At 44.2% G+C, this 19,484-nt stretch overlaps 1 protein-coding gene across 1 annotated transcript in view; it reads left to right on the forward strand.

Moving 5' to 3' along the window:
- ZMAT4 (zinc finger matrin-type 4) overlaps window positions 1-19,484 on the forward strand; it is a 328,509-nt gene that overhangs the window by 115,794 nt on the left and 193,231 nt on the right. The window contains exon 3 of the mRNA XM_024765120.1: window positions 7,056-7,145. Within this exon, the coding sequence (XP_024620888.1) occupies window positions 7,056-7,145 (90 nt within the window). The remainder of the gene's footprint in view (window positions 1-7,055; window positions 7,146-19,484) is intronic.

The following is a 19,484-nucleotide window of genomic DNA, read 5'->3' on the forward strand; positions in this document are numbered from 1 at the left end:
ACATATATATATATATATATATATATATATTTGTATATGTATATATTTAGCTATATCTATCAGTACTGCTTCTTTTGCTTTGTTGTTTACAAAACTTTCCAATCACAAAGTTAGATATATTTTCCTAGTTTTCTTTTTGGTCCCCAACTATTGGGTCTATTTTGGGAGTCTTTTCCTATTCCAATTTTTTTGTCTATTTTTTCTACGGCTAAAGCTGCACTATACTTGTCCTGGTCTTTCGTATGTCAGATCTCCAATATCATTTTTTTCCTACTTCTTTATCCTAATTCTTCTGCAGTCTAGGAAGTGACTCTATCTGGACTTCACACTGACCTGCAGTATTGATTCTGCTCTTGCCCTGCTGTGAAAGGTCTTCCACATTAAGCTGTGATATTTTTAATAGCTTTATTAACTCAGATCTTAATCAGTTGTCTTATCTCATCTTTGAGCTTTAATCCTCAGTCCATATTTTCTGAAATTAAATGGCCCAGTACAACATGCCACTTAAAACTTACTTCTAGTTATTGTGGTAAATATTTTGCAAAGATAAAATTCCTTGATGTCTCTTCCTTGGGAGTTCTTTCAATGTCTTCTTTTGTGTCATGTAATTTCTTTCTGTGCGCCACTCATCAGTTTAAGGCCTGCCGCATGTCCCCAGTGTGTGTGGACCAGCCTTGGATCCTTTCAGAGTCTACCCCAAACTTCTTAGGATCTTCTGATCCAATTTCAGCTGTAGGACTGAATGACAGACCATTTCAGTAGCCCAGCAGCCTGGGTAGGACATCTTGCCTTGGGGCCTGGGGCAGAGGAGTTTTATTTCTTCCTTCTCTGTGTTGGTAAAGCCTTTCTCTAGGGGGTCAGTCTTCTCTTCCTAGATTTCCAGTTGGTCCATCTTCCACTATAGGTTTCTGTATCCAACCAATCCGGGTGTAACCAATCTGGGAAAGAGCCCTACTCATCAGAGGGAATCTCCGAGACTCATGGTTTCTCTTGATTTATCTGCATTTAACCTTGACTTCCTAGTGAAGTTGCCCCCCCAGTTTTTCTGGGGCTCAGCCCTGGGACCTCAACTTCAGAATGTTAAGTGGGGATCTGCCAGGGCAACCTCTCCTCCTTCCTGAGAGATGGAACCCCCATCTCACATCGGGCAGACATTCTTGGGCAGCTGGGGAGTTAAACCTTTGATATGTTTTGTCTCTGCTCTAATCAGCTGCTCTTTACCCTAGAACGAGTGTAAATACCTCAAAAATTGGTGGCTTGTGAGAATCACTCTTCTGTAATGATCAGTCTGTTCCAGGTTTTCTTTTTTTCTTGTAGTTTTTGGCTTATGTTAGCTGGTTTCTGGAAGAGGTATAATTAGATACCTATGATGAAATAAGATGGTGAAGATTTAACTAGGAAATCAGCAATGGATCTTAAAGCTTATTTGAAATAACACATCTCCTGCCAGCCTCACAGCTGTGATTGGAGGATAAAATGAGAGGATAAATGTGAAAGGACTTTGAAGGCTGCTAGGAACGTTATGCAAATACAAAGTTGCTTTGTTACCGCCACATTTTATGAGACCAGAAATCAGTAGCCTTGTTGGAAGCAAATGTGAGTTGCGAGTTTTTTTAAGGAATATGTGATAATGGAAGATGGTTATTTAGGTGAAGCAGAGAGCCGTTCTATTTCTATGTGTTTCGCCCTCTCCTTTCACAGCAATAGATCAGAAATAGAGGTTGGTCTCGTTCTTTATCCCTGCAAAGAGAAGGCTGGCCTGAATTTCCACTTTAGACTGTTTCTTATAGCGCCAAGAGGTTGTTTCAGCCAAGGGAACTAATCTGCAGATAGGTCCGCCCACGCACAATGCCCAGCGATGGGGGCAAAGGCTTTAATTAAAACGGAAGAGTTGGTCATTTCTGGCCTATCTGGGAAGCTTAAAGTTGATGTGGTTTGAATGAAAGTAATGACTTTTGCTTAAAATGCAAATATTCATGCAAGAAAGAACCTGGGTTTGACGCTGAGTGCAACTGAAAGAGATTGTAATTCCTTTTTCATGTTTTCTTCCCCTGAAAGGAATGGTCCTTTTCCCTCTTGGAACTCCGTGAGGTATACATTTAACATATAAGGTAGATATTTTTTTCTTTTAAGCTCCTTTCAGTTGGCTTTTTAAGCTCTTAAAAAGTGTAAATTTTAGATATTAATGCATCTTTGAAAAAGTCCTAGGGACTTGCTATTATTCGTGTTTATTTGGATGTCAGTTTCAGAAGTAGCTTTCTCCCAGGGCTTCTCAGTTTGGTTGTCTGGACAGCACTTACCATCCCATAATCCAGCGGTCCACAGCCCGCTAGGGACAGGGCCGCACAGCAGGAGGTGAGCGGTGGGCAAGCCAGCGAAGCTACATCTGCCGCTCCCCATGGCTTGCATTACCGCGGGAACCGTCCCATTTTTCCCACCCCCACCCCGACCCCAGTCCGTGGAAAAATTGTCTTCCACGAAACCGGTCACTGGTGCCAAAAAGGCTGGGGACTGCTGCCGTAATCTCCATTCACACACACAGAAAGCTAAAGTGACCACACTGTGAAAAGTACACATATTTACCATTGAATTTGTACGTACCAAAATCAAGTTTTCAGTTTTGAAGTAGCACGTGCTACACTTGGGTTAAGTAGCCTCCTCTAAATAACAATTATTGCAATGAAAAAAATATGCATTTTGAAAGTTGATAAGGGTAGACGGAAATGTGGTCAGTTATATCAGTATATGTTAAACGCATTCCAGATCAGTGATGCTTTTTACTAATTACAATTATTTTGCATATAAAGTAGACTTAGTGAGGAATTACAAAGGCTTGCGCACTGTGAAGTTATTATTATTTTTATGTTAAAGATGAATGTGTTATAAAAAGTAAGAAGGAAAACCATCCAGCCTCCTTCTACCCTAATAAATCATGCTTTTTTTCCTTTTCCCTTGCCACTTCTTCTTGGTATACTTATGAATTTTTATTCAATTGTCATCGGGGGAAGGGTAAGCTGTGACAAAGCGAGAGAGAGGCATGGACATATATACAAGCCATTCTGAGTTTAGCATTTTCCATCCGACATTCATTACGTAGAAAGCATTTTTTCCATTTCCAATTGAACATAAGGGCATTGACGGTGGCTTGAACCCATCCCTGTTGTCAAAAATGTAGCTGTCTCCCAATTTATTTATTTATTTTTTGTTCCTATTTCGATAATGCCGCAATGAACATTTTTGCTCAAATTTAATTGTAACTTTTTATGGGGAAGGTTTTGTTTTTAGAATAAATGGAATGGAATTTCGGTGCCAAATTCCAAGCAATTTCAGATGGTTAAGGGAAGCTGAGAGGAGGGTAGTTAAGAGAAGTCATTTGGAGGAAGATGCAGTAGGTGACTCAGTGTCCTGTCAGGACAAAGGGGTGAGTGTACCAGGAAGAAAGGGGAGGACTGCTGGAGAGCTCCAGGGCTGAGGCAGGGCGAGCTGAGAGCACCTGGAACATTCTGCTGGGAACCTCTTTCCCTTTGTCAACCAACATGATTTGTGGCTTTGGGTTTGAATCAGACTCACTGGGACTCCGTGCTCCTCTCACTGGGGCGTGGACTGTCATTGGGGTTGTTACTTCCTGCCTGAAGTCAGGGTGGGGAGGCCTTGTCTCCAGCCTGGAAAAAGCAGCAGGGGGAAAAGAGAACCAGGCAGAACGGATGCGGCTAAATGGTGAGCCAGCACACCTCCCCCATCAATCTACAATCAGGTGGTGTTCGCCAAGACTCTGTTTCTTTTCACCCAGACACTGGGGCAAGGCAGTCCTTCCATCAAACCTGGAGGCTGGGAAGCTGAAAGAGAAGAACTAGCCTTCAATGAACAAAATCACGAAGAAGGCTCGTCGAACCCAGCATCGCTCATCGCTAATGGCTTCATACCCGAGCTGCCCTTTTACTCCCTTTTTCTTTTTTTTCTTCCAGCTAATGGGTTTTTACTAGTTTTGTCAAACTGCAAGTAAATAGCCTAGTGAACTCTGTCTTTGCTGGAAATAGTCTTTTTGAAAGAAATGGTTTATTTTAGGAAAGAGGAAAAAAAAGCCCAACCACAAAACAGGCTGCATTATGAGATTTCCAATTTTGCCATGATTTTGTTCCCTGGGTAGATTGACGCTGCAAGGACTGTGATAAGAAGTTCTTCTATGGTAACAAATGCAAAATTGAAAACCTACTTCAGCCCCATTTGAGCTCACGCTGTTATCACTTTGTCTTCTGACCAACTACCTGTCTGTGTGTGCTCTTCACCAGCCCAGGCTCTGTGGCCACGTTCACTGTCCTGGAGATTTTGACATCTTCTTTTAATTTTATTAATTTTTTGACTATAGCAGAATTCCTAATATTCCCACTACCCCTTACCTCCAAAAACCCCACAATCCTGTAGGAAAGGTGTACATTTTAGAAATCAACATATTTATCTGCAAAAGGAGAAGTGCTAGTTTGCATGGCATCATTCTCAAAAATATGCAGAAGCTAAGCAATGATGTTGAAATCGTCTGACACGGGTTCATATAGGGTTCCACTTCTCTGTCCTACCAATCTTCCAGGCAAACAAGACTCCAGATAACCTTGATTAAAACTTAAGGTAGTGCTTCCCTGGTGGCGCAGTGGTTGAGAGTCCACCTGCGGATGCAGGGGACACGGGTTCGTGCCCCGGTCCAGGAGGATCCCCCATGCCGCGGAGCGACTGGGCCCGTGAGCCATGGCCGCTGAGCCTGCACGTCCGGAGCCTGTGCTCCGCAACGGGAGAGGCCACAACAGTGAGAGGCCTGCGTACAGCAAAACAAACAAAACTTAAGATACAACCTAGAAAGGACTATAAATATATTTTAAAATCACACTTCAGTACTTTTTTATGTCTCTAGTATTTTTCATGTTCCGATAGCACTTTTAAACCCATTTAAAGACCATAGAAGGGTCCAGGGACTGTTTGGAAGCACAGTCTTCGGGCTCCAGGAAAAATGAAGGAATCAAAAAAGTGATAAATGAGGAAACCCAGACAGAAAGGATTTACACTACGTCCTGTAAACAAGATGCAATTTGCTGTGTATTCTCTGAAAATCACTTTGCCTTTGTGGCTAATCCATGAAGGCAAACCATTATTCAGGAGATTGGCTAGAACCCAATTGTAGAGAATGACAAGTGGAACCAAGGACTGGAGAAGAAGGAAAAAATCTCTGAGTAAAGGAAGGGGATGGGGGACTTGGACTCAGGTAGCAAAGGATTCAAGGAGAATTCATGCTATGGAGATCACCTAGAACTCGCAGTTAGGACTGATGCAGTCTGCAGTGAGCAATGTTTAGCATTATGTGGATTACAGTGTTACCTATACAATGTCACGTTTGATTCTCATGGAGACCCTAACAAGTATCATTGTGTTCATTTTGTACCTGGAGAAAGTGACACTCGTTTGGCTACAAATTGGAGTAAGTGACTTGTTCGATATCACGACTTGTTCGATATCACGACTTGTTCAATATCATGCAGCTAGAAAGTGGTAGGGCTGGAACTGGGGTTCTGAACTTCTGACTCTTTTATTGGTGTTTTCAGCCCACCATCCTGCCTCAGGTAGCAACTTAGAAGTTAGAACTGCAGTGTTGTTTAGAGGTGAGGGGAGTTTGGATGGGCTCTCACTTCAGCAAAGGAGGAAAGATAGAAATAAGAAGGGCAGGAATAGAGACGCAGACGTACAGAACTGACGTGTGGACATGGGGGTGATGTGGACATGGGGGTGGGATGAACTGGGAGATTGGGATTGACATATATATACTACCGTGTGTAAAACAGCTAGTAGGAACCTGCTGTATAGCAGAGGGAGCTCAGCTCGGTGCTCTGTGCTGACCTAGATGTGTGGGATGGGGGGGTGGGAAGGAGGTCCAAGAGGGAGGGGATATAGGGATACGTATAGCTGATTCACTTCGTTGTACAACAGAAACTAACACAACATTGTAAAGCAACTATACCCCGATAAAAATAAGTAAGAAAAAAAAATAACCCAGAAAAGGCAAAAAATAAATAAGTAAATAAAGAAGGGGTCAGCTTCTCCACACTGGACACAGAGCAGTCAGGACAGATGGAATTCATAGTCCTGCTAGCCTGCAGGAGGTGGGGCTCGATTTGCTCAGTTGCATCTGCCTGCTTGCGGGTAGCTTGGCTCTGATCAGGTTTTGGTTGGAGGTGCCGTGTGCGTGTCGCCATCCCAGGGCGGCGTTGTCCCTGGCTCCTTAGGGCAGGGCAGCTGCAGTGAGAGAGGGGCTGGGGACCTAGCTCTTCATCACAGTTGATCCTTGTATTATTCCCTCTGCTGACCTGGTCTTACCTTTGAAGACAATTAAACATTCACTCCAGGCTAAAAGATCCCAACGGTGGGCTTCCCTGGTGGCGCAGTGGTTGAGAGTCCGCCTGCCGATGCAGGGGACGCGGGTTCGTGCCCTGGTCCGGGAGGATCCCACGTGCCGCGGAGCGGCTGGGCCCGTGAGCCATGGCCGCTGAGCCTGCGCGTCTAGAGCCTGTGCTCCGCAACGGGAGAGGCCGCAACAGTGAGAGGCCCGCGTACCGCAAAAAAGGAAAAAAAAAAGATCCCAATGGTTTTACCTTTCTTCATTAGCTCTGTTTTCTAATCCTGAAATTATATTGGCTTGATGACCTTGGGCAAGTCACGTAACCTATCTGAAACTTCACCCCATGGGACCCATAGGAACCTGCTCAAGTGTTTTCTTTTTTTTCAGTTTTAATATTTTTTAATTGAAGTGTAGTTGATTTATAAAGTGTTAATTTCTGCTGTGTAGAAAAGTGATTCAGTTACACATATATATACCTTCTTTTTAAAATATTATTTCCCATTATGGTTTACCATAGGATATTGAATGTAGTTCTCTGTGCTCTGCAGTGAGAACCTTGTTGTTTCAAGTGTTTTCTAAGCAAAGTCCTTTTGGGCATTTGCAGTCACTGGCTATGTGTCCAAGGATTCAGAATGCCTTCTCTTTCACAGTATCTGCTTCTGCTTTTTCTTCCCAGAGTCGAAAACATGCCAGTAAAGTCCGACTATATTACATGCTTCACCCCAGGGACGGTGGGTGCCCCGCAAAGAGGCTCCGATCAGAGAATGTGAGTATCTGATGCTACATGTTATCCTTGTATAATTTGTTCTGTTTGCTAAAAACTTTGCAGGTCTGGGAATCGCAGTTATGTCCAGCTTAGTGGGAAAGCTAAGTGAGTTGAAATCGTTCACATTAAATATTACAGAAAATATGACATGTAAGCAAGTCTTTTCCTTTTTTCCTGCCAGGACTTGCCAGTATGGGGTTGGGAGACTTTTTGATGGTACTGTGCTGGGACCTCACATAGAAAAGAACAGACAGAGGGGCTGAGACAGACAGAGGCTGGCTGAGTGGAGGCGGGCACCTTCAGAAGACATGAGCTAAGGGCAAACCTGTCAGAAAGATCAGATGCTTTGCTTTCTACATAATGTATGTTTCCTTTGGTGTGTAAAACAGAATGCCATTTGTTCATTTATAATGAAAGCTGTGTACATCTTGCAAACAAAAATATTCAGGGCTTTGATCAGCGTCACTTTTCCCTGAGGGAATGTTTACTTAGGGAAACAAATGACAATTAGAAAGTTGCTTTGAGGGTTTAATGTCAGAGCAAAGGGGTTCCCTTAGCCAGGCCAAGGCCAAGACTGATGAGAGAAATATTGCTTCCTCCCACCAGCGGACCCTTTTCCTAATGAGTGGAATATTCTTATCCACCCATGGCAGAGACCCTCCGTGATAAAAACTGCCGATGAAACACAGAAACTCCTCACCCTTTGAGGGCTGAGAGGCTGAGGATGTAGAATTCACACCCCACACTCTCACTGTGCTTGTGAACCTGTTTTCCTTCTGCTGCCATATCGATGCCAGTCTTATTAAAAATTAATACATGATCATCAAAGAGACTGGACAAAAACTGTACTTGTTTGTTGTCACAGAAGAAACAGAGAGAGAAAGGTAACTGCATGTGACCAAAGGCAGCAAGCAGCAGAGCTGGCAGGGTCACAGATTCTAAGCCTGTGTGTCTCAGCATCGCAGAATGAGGTGCTCACGTACAGGCTCATCTGGGTGCTGTGGACTTTTCTTTACTGCCCACTGAGGAAACAGAGACACATAAGCCACAGACCTGTGGCTTTAAAGAGACTTAAATATAATGAGAGAGGTTAACATTGTATAAAAAATAGCTCTGATGCCACAGTGTAGGTGTTTGTTAACATTTGTACAAAGCCCCATGGAGACAAATGGCGGGTGAGTCATGCCAGGACCATCCCACGAGGGAAGGTGTTACTGCAGGTTTGGCATGTGAGCTGGGGTCTTTGGGCTTGGATGGGTGGTACCAGATGGAGACATGAGAGTGAGGGGAGGACAGGTGTTTTCTTGGGTGCATCCCTAGCCAAAGAACCTATTAAGACACAGGAAAGTTGGCCTAAGTCAGCTTTTGTGTGATCTCAGAATCCTGTAACCACGTTGGAGACCCGCCCTCCATCAGCTGTCTATTAACAGAGAGAACAGAATTAGGTTTTTTATTTCCTCTTGAAATTATTCAGTGATGTCTCCCTTTATTCAATAGCCATTTAGCGTCTAATCCTGAGAGTCAGAAACAATAGAATTCACGGACATTTGACAGTTAGCTCTTTGAACACAGATTATTTTCTATCCACTCAAACTCTAATCATGAATGTTGCACTTATATCTGAGCTCCTAGCGAGTAATCCGTCAGGTGTAGGGGAGGAAAACCTTTCCTTTCTAGGTTCCTTGGCTGGTCTAATAATTAAAATGACATAAAACACATGAACAGAAGAACAAATTTCCTTTCATACATGGGGGAGCCCCAAAGATAGGAGACTCAAGGAGGTGACCAAAACAGGCAACTTTTATGCTTTTTAGACAAAGAAGCAAAGCAATAAATTTGTGAGTAATTGACACGACAAAGGCTTTTGGGCTTGGGGTAGCAAATTAGTGAAGGAATAACAAGGTTGGTTTATACAGGCTTCTCCTCCCCTGAATTCTGTATCTTTGGTGATACGGATGTCTGTCTCCTCCTGTCTTTTACATGGGAGATTTATTTCCTGCTTTCAGGGGTACAAAGGATGGTCAGAGTATCCTTCTTGGACCTTGCTGTTTCTTAAGTAGCTTCATTAAAAAAATCAATATGCCAAAGTGGCTTATTTTGGGGAGGGGTTATTTCTGCTCCCCTTCACAAGCAAACAGAAAGGGGCACTGTGACTCCAGCTGTGACCTTGAGGACACGATCTTTGCTGCTCTGGTCAGATCCATGTTTCACCCCACTCAGGCTCCGGTTCTGCCAGACTCCTTGGGGTCAGTTGATAGAGGGGAAGAGGTTCAGATTTTACAGAAAGAAGTGTTTGCAAGGGTATTTTACCAAAGGCCCCTTTGAGAACTTTTTCCTGGATTTTGAAAACTTAGCTCTACCAGTGATTTGTTGACTGAATCATTTTCTATGACGTGTTAATCATTGTCTGGAAGCAAATTAGTAAGTAGGAAAAGCAACATAATGATCTTTCTTTTTAAAAGAGATGGTTGACGCCTTAATAGGCTGTATGGACATTTCACAGGAGGCATAGATCATTTCCATTAGGCGTCTTGATGCATTGGATGCTGTGTGGAAGGTAACCCCAGCCCCTCTCCAGGACCCTGAGAGTTGATGTTGGTAACTATTTGGGCCGATTTTCTCTGGTACAGACTCACACCTAAGGGTTGAAAGACTAAATACACAAATCGACAATGGCCAGAACATATCTAAAAGTAGAACTTTGACCCACAACCTGCAGCAGCCAGTCCAGAAAACCAACCCATTGATATCCAGTAACTGGCCCAGAAGCCTGCCTGCTGTGAGTCAGACTTGTAGGAAGTCAGACCACCTCTCTAGTGACAATCCAGGAAATCAAAAAATAGCCCTGTAACAATAGGCCTCGAATGGCCAGGCCTGATGAATAGCTGACAGCTTCCCTAATTTCTGTCCCTGTTTCCAACTTAGGACCAACCAGAAAATATGTACCCCTAACCAATCGCATAGGCTGTCCCATTCTAGGTGGCCCACCTGCAGTTTCCCCAGGCCAACAGCCTCCAATCAGGGCACGGGTGAAACCCACCCCTTTTCCATTATGAAGCTCCTCTCCACTTCTCTGCTTGCCTTTGAGTCTCCTCCAAATGCAGGTGATGTTGGCTGGCTGTCTTGCTACGGCAAGCTCTACATAAATAGCCTTTCTTGTCCCCGTTTGGTGGTTGTTTATTTCCACAGGGTGGTAAAATGGGGATGAGGGTAAGAATCTCTAAAGTACAGATTCATCCTAAGACTCAACTGAACTAACCCGTTTATATAGCCCTTCGTTTTCAAAGTGCTTTCTGCAGGCATTATTATTATTTTTTATTTATTTATTTGGCTGCGTCGGGTCTTAGTTGTGCTTGCGGTGCACGGGCTTCTCTCTAGTTGTGGCACGTGAGCTCTCTAGTTGCAGCGCGTGGGCTTAGTTGCCCCGCGGCATGAGGGATCCTAGTTACCCGACCAGGGGTCGAAACCCACGTCCCCTGCATTGGAAGGCGGACTCTTAACCACTGGACCACCAGGGAAGTCCCTCTGCAGGCACTGTTATTACTGATCCTCTCTCTACCAGCACCTGTGATCTTGGGAGAATGTAATACTTTGGTCCACTTGCCTCTCCAGTCTTGCCCATTCTCCCACCTCCCCTGCTCCCAGGGTCTGTGGTTTGCATCCTAGTGTTACTTGATAGAGAACACTTTTATGCCTGCCCTGAATATCCAACAAAAGGAGTGTTTCTGAAAATAGAAAACTTGTTGTTGATTTTCCAAACCCTGACCACACATGAATCTTGGGCCTACAGTGATCCCTAAAATTGATGGGTAATGGCAGCCTGGGAATACACAGTAACTCGGAATTTACCTACAGATGAACAGAAGTGCCTGTTGTTTTTCCCAGGGCCATTGCCATTTCTATTCCAGGTCATTTGACCTTTTGTTGTCGTTGCTTTTTAAAAACTTAAATTCATTTCTGTCTTCTGGCCTTTCCAGCATTTTAAATTCCCTGCTTTACTCTTTAGAATCCTCATTTGGGTATTCTGTGTTTTTTCCCTGAAATTTTAGAGCAGGACATTTTCCCCTTGAGGCCACAGAGTAAAATTAAATGCGAAATAAATTGTTAGAGTTGATTGCCTTAGAGAAATGTTCAGGAATCCCACGGGCATTAGAGCCAAAAAGGACTTTAAAGATTATCTAGTCCACCGAGAGCCTCGGTTTTCTACCAATGGCCCTTTTTATTATCTTCTCACTCATGGGTCACATGCTTTGGAAAAAAAATTGTCTGCTTGGGAAATAGCACTTTTTTTTTCCTTCGGTACGCGAGCCTCTCACTGTTGTGGCCTGTCCCGTTGCGGAGCACAGGCTTCGGACGCGCAGGCTCAACGGCCATGGCTCACGGGCCCAGCCGCTCCGCGGCATGTGGGATCTTCCCGGACCGGGGCACGAACCCGTGTCCCCTGCATCGGCAGGAGGACTCTCAACCACTGCGCCACCAGGGAAGCCCTCAGCACAGTTTTATGTCATGTCAGAACTAAGATCATCAAACAGATCAGGATACCTTCCGTCAAGGTTTCAGAAAAAAAAAAAAACACAGAAGAAGAAAACCCACCACCACATAACACAGTGAGTCAGTATGGCCTTGGCGCCTGGGAAGGGGGTCTTATCATTGAAGGAGCACAAGCACTGGTGTCCCAGGAAGGGAGACATTTCATCTTTATTTTTAACATGGACATTCTTTACTTTTGGTCGCTGTGCCCTTTTCTTTAATAATTAAAGCAGATGGGGCTTCCCTGGTGGCGCAGTGGTTGAGAATCTGCCTGCTAATGCAGGGGACACGAGTTCGAGCCCTGGTCTGGGAGTATCCACATGCCGCGGAGTAATTCGGCCCGTGAGCCACAACTACTGAGCCTGCGCGTCTGGAGCCTGTGCTCCACAACAAGAGAGGCTGCGACAGTGAGAGGCCCGTGCACCGCGATGAAGAGTGGCCCCCGCTTGCCACAACTAGAGAAAGCCCTCGCACAGAAACGAAGACCCAACACAGCAAAAATAAATTAATTAATTAATAAACCCCTACACCCAACACCTTAAAAAAAAAAAAAAAAAGCAGATGTACGGTGTAGGTTTGATAGGCCACAAACAGGCTGTTTTATTTAGCATAAAATTCACGTTAACTGCTGTATAAGCCAGAATGACTTTCCCATACCTCAATATGTGAAAATTTCTTTTCTCACTACCATCTGGGCACAGGGGAGGGGTCCCTGATCTCTCCTGGCAGGACGGGGCAGGACAGTGTTTCCTGGAGAAAGTGACCCTGAGCTGATTCTTGAAGGGTGGGATGTGGATGATACTAATGAAGAAGGTGGAGAAAGGCCTCTTCTGAGTGTGGCCTCGACATGAGTGATGTCTTCAGGGAAACAATAGTCAAAGGTATTTCTAGATACAAAGTGCTAGTGGGTGGCTGTGTTCATCTCCTCGGGCTGCTGTAACAAATGGCCACAAACTGCTTGTCTCACAACAGTAGAAATTGATTCTCTCACAGTTCTGGAGGCTACAAATCTGAAGTCAAGGTGTAGGCAGGACCTCCCTCTGGAGGCTCTGATTGAAAGTCAGGTCCACGCTTCTCTCCTAGCTGCTGGTGGATGCTGAGAGCGCTTGGTGTTCCCTGACTTGCAGCCGAGTCACACCAGTCTGCTTTCTTCCCTGTGTGTATCTCTGGGTGTCCTCTCCTCTTCGAAAAAAGACCCCAGTCATTAGCTTTAGCACTCAGTATAATCCAGTGTGACATCATCGTAATTACATCTGAAAAGACCCTATTTCCAAATAAGGCCACATGTCTGAGGTGGACCTGAATTTGGGGGGACAGTATCCTCCCAGCACAGCAGTAGAGACAAAAGTGGAGATTGGATGGTAGACAAAGGTACAGACCCACACTATGCATAATATTGACATTTACTTTGTCAACGTTTTCCATTTTCTCGACTGGTCTGCTGCTGAATTCGTGGGGAATTCTCAAAGAGGGGTGCATATACTTGAGGGTGCTGTGTCTTGGCTTCCAGTTGCACATTTAGAGCTAGAAGTGGGGATTCTTTCCCTGGCTCAGCAACCTATTAGTTTTACAGCATTGCTTTGAGCTTTCTAAACCTTCACTGCCATGGTTTTATAATCAGGGATTACAAGCACTGCCCTGCTTGTTTAGAAGCTTCCAGTTTGCGAAGCTGTGTAATAAACCGTAAAGTGTATGTAAAATGTTCCTTCATGGGATTTAAAAAACGTATTTGTCTATTAGTTCCATTCTTTCATCTCTGCAGTACAATATACGACCTTCTATCTTCCAGTTAGGGGCAGGCCTGCTGTTCACATCTGGAAGACTCGAAGAGCAATTAGGAAATCCATAGGTGTGACTTAATATTTATTTATGTGTCTTAAGCCAGGGGTCAGAACATAGCCACCGGCCAAATGCAGCCACTACTTATTTTGTAAGGTCTGCAAGCGAAGAACGGTTTTTACGTTTTTAAATGTTTGGAAAAAATCAGAAGAAGAATAACACATCGTGACATGAAAATTACATGGAGTTCAAAAATGAATGCTCATAAATAAAGCCTTATTGGAACACAGCCATACTCAATCCTCTCCATACTGGCTAGAGCTCTCTTCACATCACACAGCGGAATTGAATAGTTGCAGTGGGGGACTCTCTGTCCCACAAAGCCTGCAATATTTACTCTCTGGCCGCCACACAGGAAATGTTTGCCCACCCCTGTGTGAAGTGGATGATTCTGGTGAAGGAGGAGGTGAGTTGTCATCCCTCTCCCTACTCATAGGAATGATCCCTTTGGAACATCCCAGACTCTAAAGCTGTCTTGTCTTCTGTTCATTTCCAGAGTTTCGTTTTGTTTAGGGCCCAGCAGGTTGAAGGTTGTAGGGTATCGTTCCCCACCCCTGAACCGGGAACTTTGTTGCTATTTTGTTTTGTTTCTTTCAATAGGATAGATTGAAATTTATGAACAGGTTATGTTGTAAGAATCAGTTTGAAGTCTGCCATACTGTGGAAACAATGAGGATGGTTTGTTTCTTCTGCCATCTTCCCACCAAACTGAATTTATGGTAACCAGGACTCCTGAGTTTTCTGAGACAGCCCTGATGTAGAATATTTTTTCTTGTCACTACAGATCAATGATATGTCCTGAAAAATCTAGTAGTTCCTCTCCAAACTGCACCCAACAGGGGAGTAACACTTTTGTTAAACAAACACACAGATGATAATTTAAATGAAAAAACAGATGTGAATGTCTAGTATGGCACTTAAGCTGCATATAACTTCCTAGGCCAGCGACAAGATCTGTAGCTTGGGACTCTGGTACTGAAGCTCATTTATACTAAATATATATATATATATATATATATCATAGTTATTACTTCCATCTAGAATCTGATTCAGAGGAGAGGAAAGAATTCCCCAAAATGGCAGCTATGAAAGTAATTTTTTTAAGGTGGAGGTAGTGTCATGTGTGTTTGATTACTGTGAGCCTTGTGGCCTCCTCCTGTACTCTGTGATCCCATTATTCTATTGTTATCCTTGGATATATCCTCTCCTTAGCAGATGACTTATTAAGCCCTTTTTATGTGTCAGGCCCTTTACTAAATACTTGGTATTTATTTCATTTGAACCTTACAAGTGCAAGTAGGACTCTTCATTGCCTCCATCTTAAAAAGATGTGAAAGCTGAAGCTTTGGTCAAGTATCTCATCCAAAAATCGTACACCTTGTAAGTGATACAGCCAAGGTTCAAACACAGTACAGTTTAGCTCTCGCATCTGAGCTCCGAATTACTATATATTCTTCATTTACTTAATATTTCATATTCATTGGCTGTCTACCAAGAGTCAGGTGCTGTGTTAATTACGGAGAATTTAATAGCAAATGAAACAGATACAGTTTCTGTTTACAGTGTTTACAGGATAGTGTGGGAAATGGACGCTAATGTAAAAAGTCATACAGATATCTAAATGAAGGAACGTAGTGGAAAAGTAGAGAATGGGAAAATCACAAGGTCTTTGGCATCAGAGAGGTCTTCTCTGAGTAAGGATTAGTCAGAGCAGTGAAGGGAGACAGGAGAATTCCAGGCACATGGAACAGCATATGCAAAGCTTCTGCAGTCAGAGACATCACAGCGTTTAAGGAATAATAAGAAAGCCAGCATGGCTGGAAGCCGTGCGGTGAGGTGCAGAGAATGGATTGATGGAAAGAAGAGTCTCGTCTACTTTGAACTGTCAAGTATCAGACTTTCAATTGTTTCCTGTGTCCATGTAAATCATCCATAAACAGTCTATCATAGGAGTAGAAAAGAGTTTTATTTGAGCCAAACTGAGGGCTATAGCCCAGAAGACAGCTTCTTAGATTACTCTGGGAAACTGCTCTGGAGAAGCATGGTTTTCAGCACAGTTTTATGTCTTGTCAGAACAAAGAACATCAAACAAGTCAGGGATACATTCCTTTAGGTTTTCAAAAAACCAGATCAGCACGCACACAGCGAGTCAGTATGGCCTTGGCGCCTGGGAAGGGGGTCTTATCATGGAAGGAGCGTGGGCATTGGTGTCCCAGGAAGGGGGGCCTTTCATCTTTATTTTTAACATGGACATTCTTTACTTCTGGTCAGTTCACGCTTTAATAACTAAAGCAGATGTATAAAGTAGGTGTGATAGCCACAAACGGGCCATCAAATTAAGCCAGAAGCCAGAATGACTGCCCCATACCTCAGTATGTGAACATTGCTTTTATCAACTGAAAGAGTATGGCCTTGGATGAGGGTGACGGCAGTGGAGAAAAATGAGCAATAAATAGATCTGAGGGACAATGAAGTAGGTAAAAATGGATGAAGTGGATAATGGATATGAAAGAGAAGGTGGTCTCTGAATGACTTCCAAGTTTAGAACTTACCCCACTGGATGGTTGCCGCTCCCACCGTACCCCCACCCCCACCCCGCCACAATAACCTTGAGGTTGTGACCCAGAGAGCAGAAAGATCTGAGAAGCAGGGAAGAACCTGACGAAACCCTTTGTCCATGTTGCTCCAGGCAGAGCAGGGCTAAAGTGGCGTAGAGGTGAATTTGCCCCCAGCCAAGGGGTATGGCGCAGCAAAGGAGAGGGACGGGGTGGGGGTGGGGCTTTGTCCTCAGAGCTTCTTCCTAATCAAGTCTTTCTACCTCTCTGATGGAGGGTGAGGACCCCCAGGGGCCAGCCCAGGGGGTGGAGCCCAGAGAGGCGTGGGCTAGAGGTGCCCTCCTGGTGTGCTGATATCCAAAGGCAGGACAGTGCGTTGAGTGAGTTCAAGACAGTCACCAAGGGAGAGGCTGGGGAGAGGACAGTTACCAGAACCCCGGTACCCTGAATGAAGGAGACCAGCAGGAAGTTATTGCAGGCGTCCAGAGGGGACACGGAAATTGGCAGTAGTTAGATAATACGCCTCTAGCAGGAGGACGGGATTATTTAAAAGGTGGGAACAGTTTAGGTGTGGTCGCGGGACCTGGGTCCAGTGACTCCCAGGGCGTCCATCCCATTCTTCCTTTGTTTAAAAGGCAGAGATGGTAGGACCCAGAGAGCACGATTTTAGACTTCTTGAGTGCGTGGGTTTTGCTTACTCACCTTTGTACCTTAGCACCTCACACAGAGGGGTTCCATAAATGATTGTTCGTATCTTCATAATAAGCTATTGCCCCATTGTTTTTTCTTGAAAACAATTAAGACTTTAAACAATAGTTTTAATAAAAAAATGATCAATTGTAGAGAAAGTCTTCTAGAACATTTCCATGAAATCATAGTTTAGTTATATACCTATCAAAGTGGCCTTGTTAAAAGAATATTTTGTGAAATTGGCTTTGTTCAAGAAAACCTGAGGGTTATGGACAGTTCCCACAAGAATCTTGACCAGGTTCTTGGTCCCATGGGGGTCAAATTCAAATAGGAAAAAATAAAGAAAGGGAGAGGCAGGTCCTTGGAGGGCGTGCTCTCATAGCACAAGCTGGTCCCGACATAAGTTGCTTCTGATAACCATCTGCACGTCCTGACTCCATCCTTCCCCTTGGCAAACCCTAGTGCCCTCTCAGTGGACACCTCTGCTGCTAGGCATTGCCTGCCTTCCCCTGTCTGCTTTTGGAGGCTAGATCCTATTTTATCAGAAATCAAGGCTGTGTGAGCAGGAGTTGGTGTGCAGCTCACAGAGGTAGATGTCCTTCCCAGATCCCAACCCCCTTTCAGCCACAAGACAAAAGGGACCTGATAGTCAGGAAGTCCTTCTCTGGAGGACAATCTGGTGCTGCCTCAGGGGTGAAGAGATCGATAATGCCTCCTGGGTGACCTTAAGGAATTTAAGGAAAAAAAAATGTCATGAAGAACCTAGGGGTAAGACGGGAATAAAGACACAGACCTACTAGAGAATGGACTTGAGGATATGGGGAGGGGGAAGGGTAAGCTGTGACAAAGCGAGAGAGTGGCATGGACATATATACACTACCAAACGTAAAATAGATAGCTAGTGGGAAGCAGCCGCATAGCACAGGGAGATCAGCTCCGTGCTTTGTGACCACCTAGAGGGGTGGGATAGGGAGGGTGGGAGGGAGGGAGACACAAGAGGGAAGAGATATGGGAACATATGTATATGTTTAACTGATTCACTTTGTTATAAAGCAGAAACTAACACACCATTGTAAAGCAATTATACTGCAATAAAGATGTAAAAAAAAGACTTGGAAGGGTATGGATCAAATTCCCTAGTGTGTGTCTTCTCACTTGGCACACCAATTGGGCCCTTGAAAATGAATCAAGATATTTTTGTTTAGGGTAGTTTGAATACAAGAATTCTGGTGACCACAGATTGCCAAGGAGCTGTTTGACCTGTGATAGTCTCTCTCCAGCTGATTTCAGCTCTGAAATGTTAGTTTCTATGTTGGCTTTTTTCGGGGTAGGTAGCATGGGTACACAGGAGCCTCCAGGCACCTCCAGGCACAGGTGACTCGCTGGTGCGTGACAGCTGGGATCTGCAGCTCTCTCCTCCCTTTCTGCTGTTTCCTCTTTTTAGGTGTCTGTATCGCAAACGTATCTTCCCTGTCTCAATTATTTTTTCCCCTGATAGGTAGATTTCCTTGGTTAACATTCTGGAATCTCACAAAACAGCAGTTTGTTTTTCTCTGAAATCCCAACTCTATCCTGAAAATTTTATCACTCATGTTTAATCAGATTTCTTTCCTTCTGTGTCTGGGTCCATTCATCTTCATCTCTTCCCTGGCTGCAGGGAGGGGTGTAAGGGCATCTTGCCTCCCTTCCCTGCTTTGTCCTACAAAGCCCCGTGAGTCTGTACCCTCGTGCAGCCGTGTCATAAATCACGCCTGCTGTCACCCTGTTACATGACCCCCAGTGCCCGTTCTGTTTCTCCTTTGTCACCTCTGGGCATTCCTCATGCCCAGAATATTATTCTTGCAGAACAAAGAAGTCTGTTTCCTTCACTACGTTCTGTCTTGCAACCGTTTGGCTCTGTTTAGGTTGATGTGTTCATTTAGGAATATATGTATATTTTTCTTCTTGCCTTAGTACCGGACAAGGGGTTGTGACATTGGAATACAAGATACATTTTAACTTCATGTGACCTAGATTTGCTGCAGGTCATGCTGAGACAATGATGAATGTCTCCTGATAAATACCAGAAAGCCTTGCAAAATACATTTTGAAAATAAGGATGATGTGCTGAGTTCTACTAATTTGCAGTAAATGGCTTTTTGGACTTGGATCCAGCAAACCTCACTCATGCACGTGCCCCATATCACAGACTGAGCTGGGAGCTCTGCACATGTGAGCTTATGTCAGTCTCAGAACATTTTCTCAACGTGAGCATTTACTATGCCTGTTTTACAAATGAGATAAAGAAGGTTTGGGGCAGGTCATCTAATTCTTTCTCATTCTCCCACTTCCCGGTGGCAGGCTTTGATGCATTGACTTTCTTTATTTTTAAGAACACACTTTCACTCCTGGCTCAACCATTTCATATATCGTTGACATTGTTAGTGCTAGGTTCCCGTAGAACATTCTTTATGGGAGTGACTCAAGGAAATCTTCCACTCAGAGCCTGCCGTGGGCTGGAGCAGTGTTTGGTGGGGCATCCCAGTCACGTTCTTTTCTCCGCCAGGTCCCTACTAAGGGTTGATGGCCTTACAGACCTACAGAAAATCTGAGGTTTTAGATGCTGGAGTGCCACCTGATTCAGTGTAATATAAAGGAAAAGTCACAGGCTTTGGGAACTTCCCTGGCATTGAACCCGGCCTTCTGCTAGCTGGGTGACCATGGTCAAGTTTTTTAATTTTTCTAA

The sequence above is a fragment of the Neophocaena asiaeorientalis genome, unplaced genomic scaffold, assembly GCF_003031525.2.
Source record: "Neophocaena asiaeorientalis asiaeorientalis breed wild unplaced genomic scaffold, Neophocaena_asiaeorientalis_V1.1 scaffold14, whole genome shotgun sequence".
NCBI classification, from domain to species: Eukaryota; Metazoa; Chordata; class Mammalia; order Artiodactyla; family Phocoenidae; genus Neophocaena; species Neophocaena asiaeorientalis.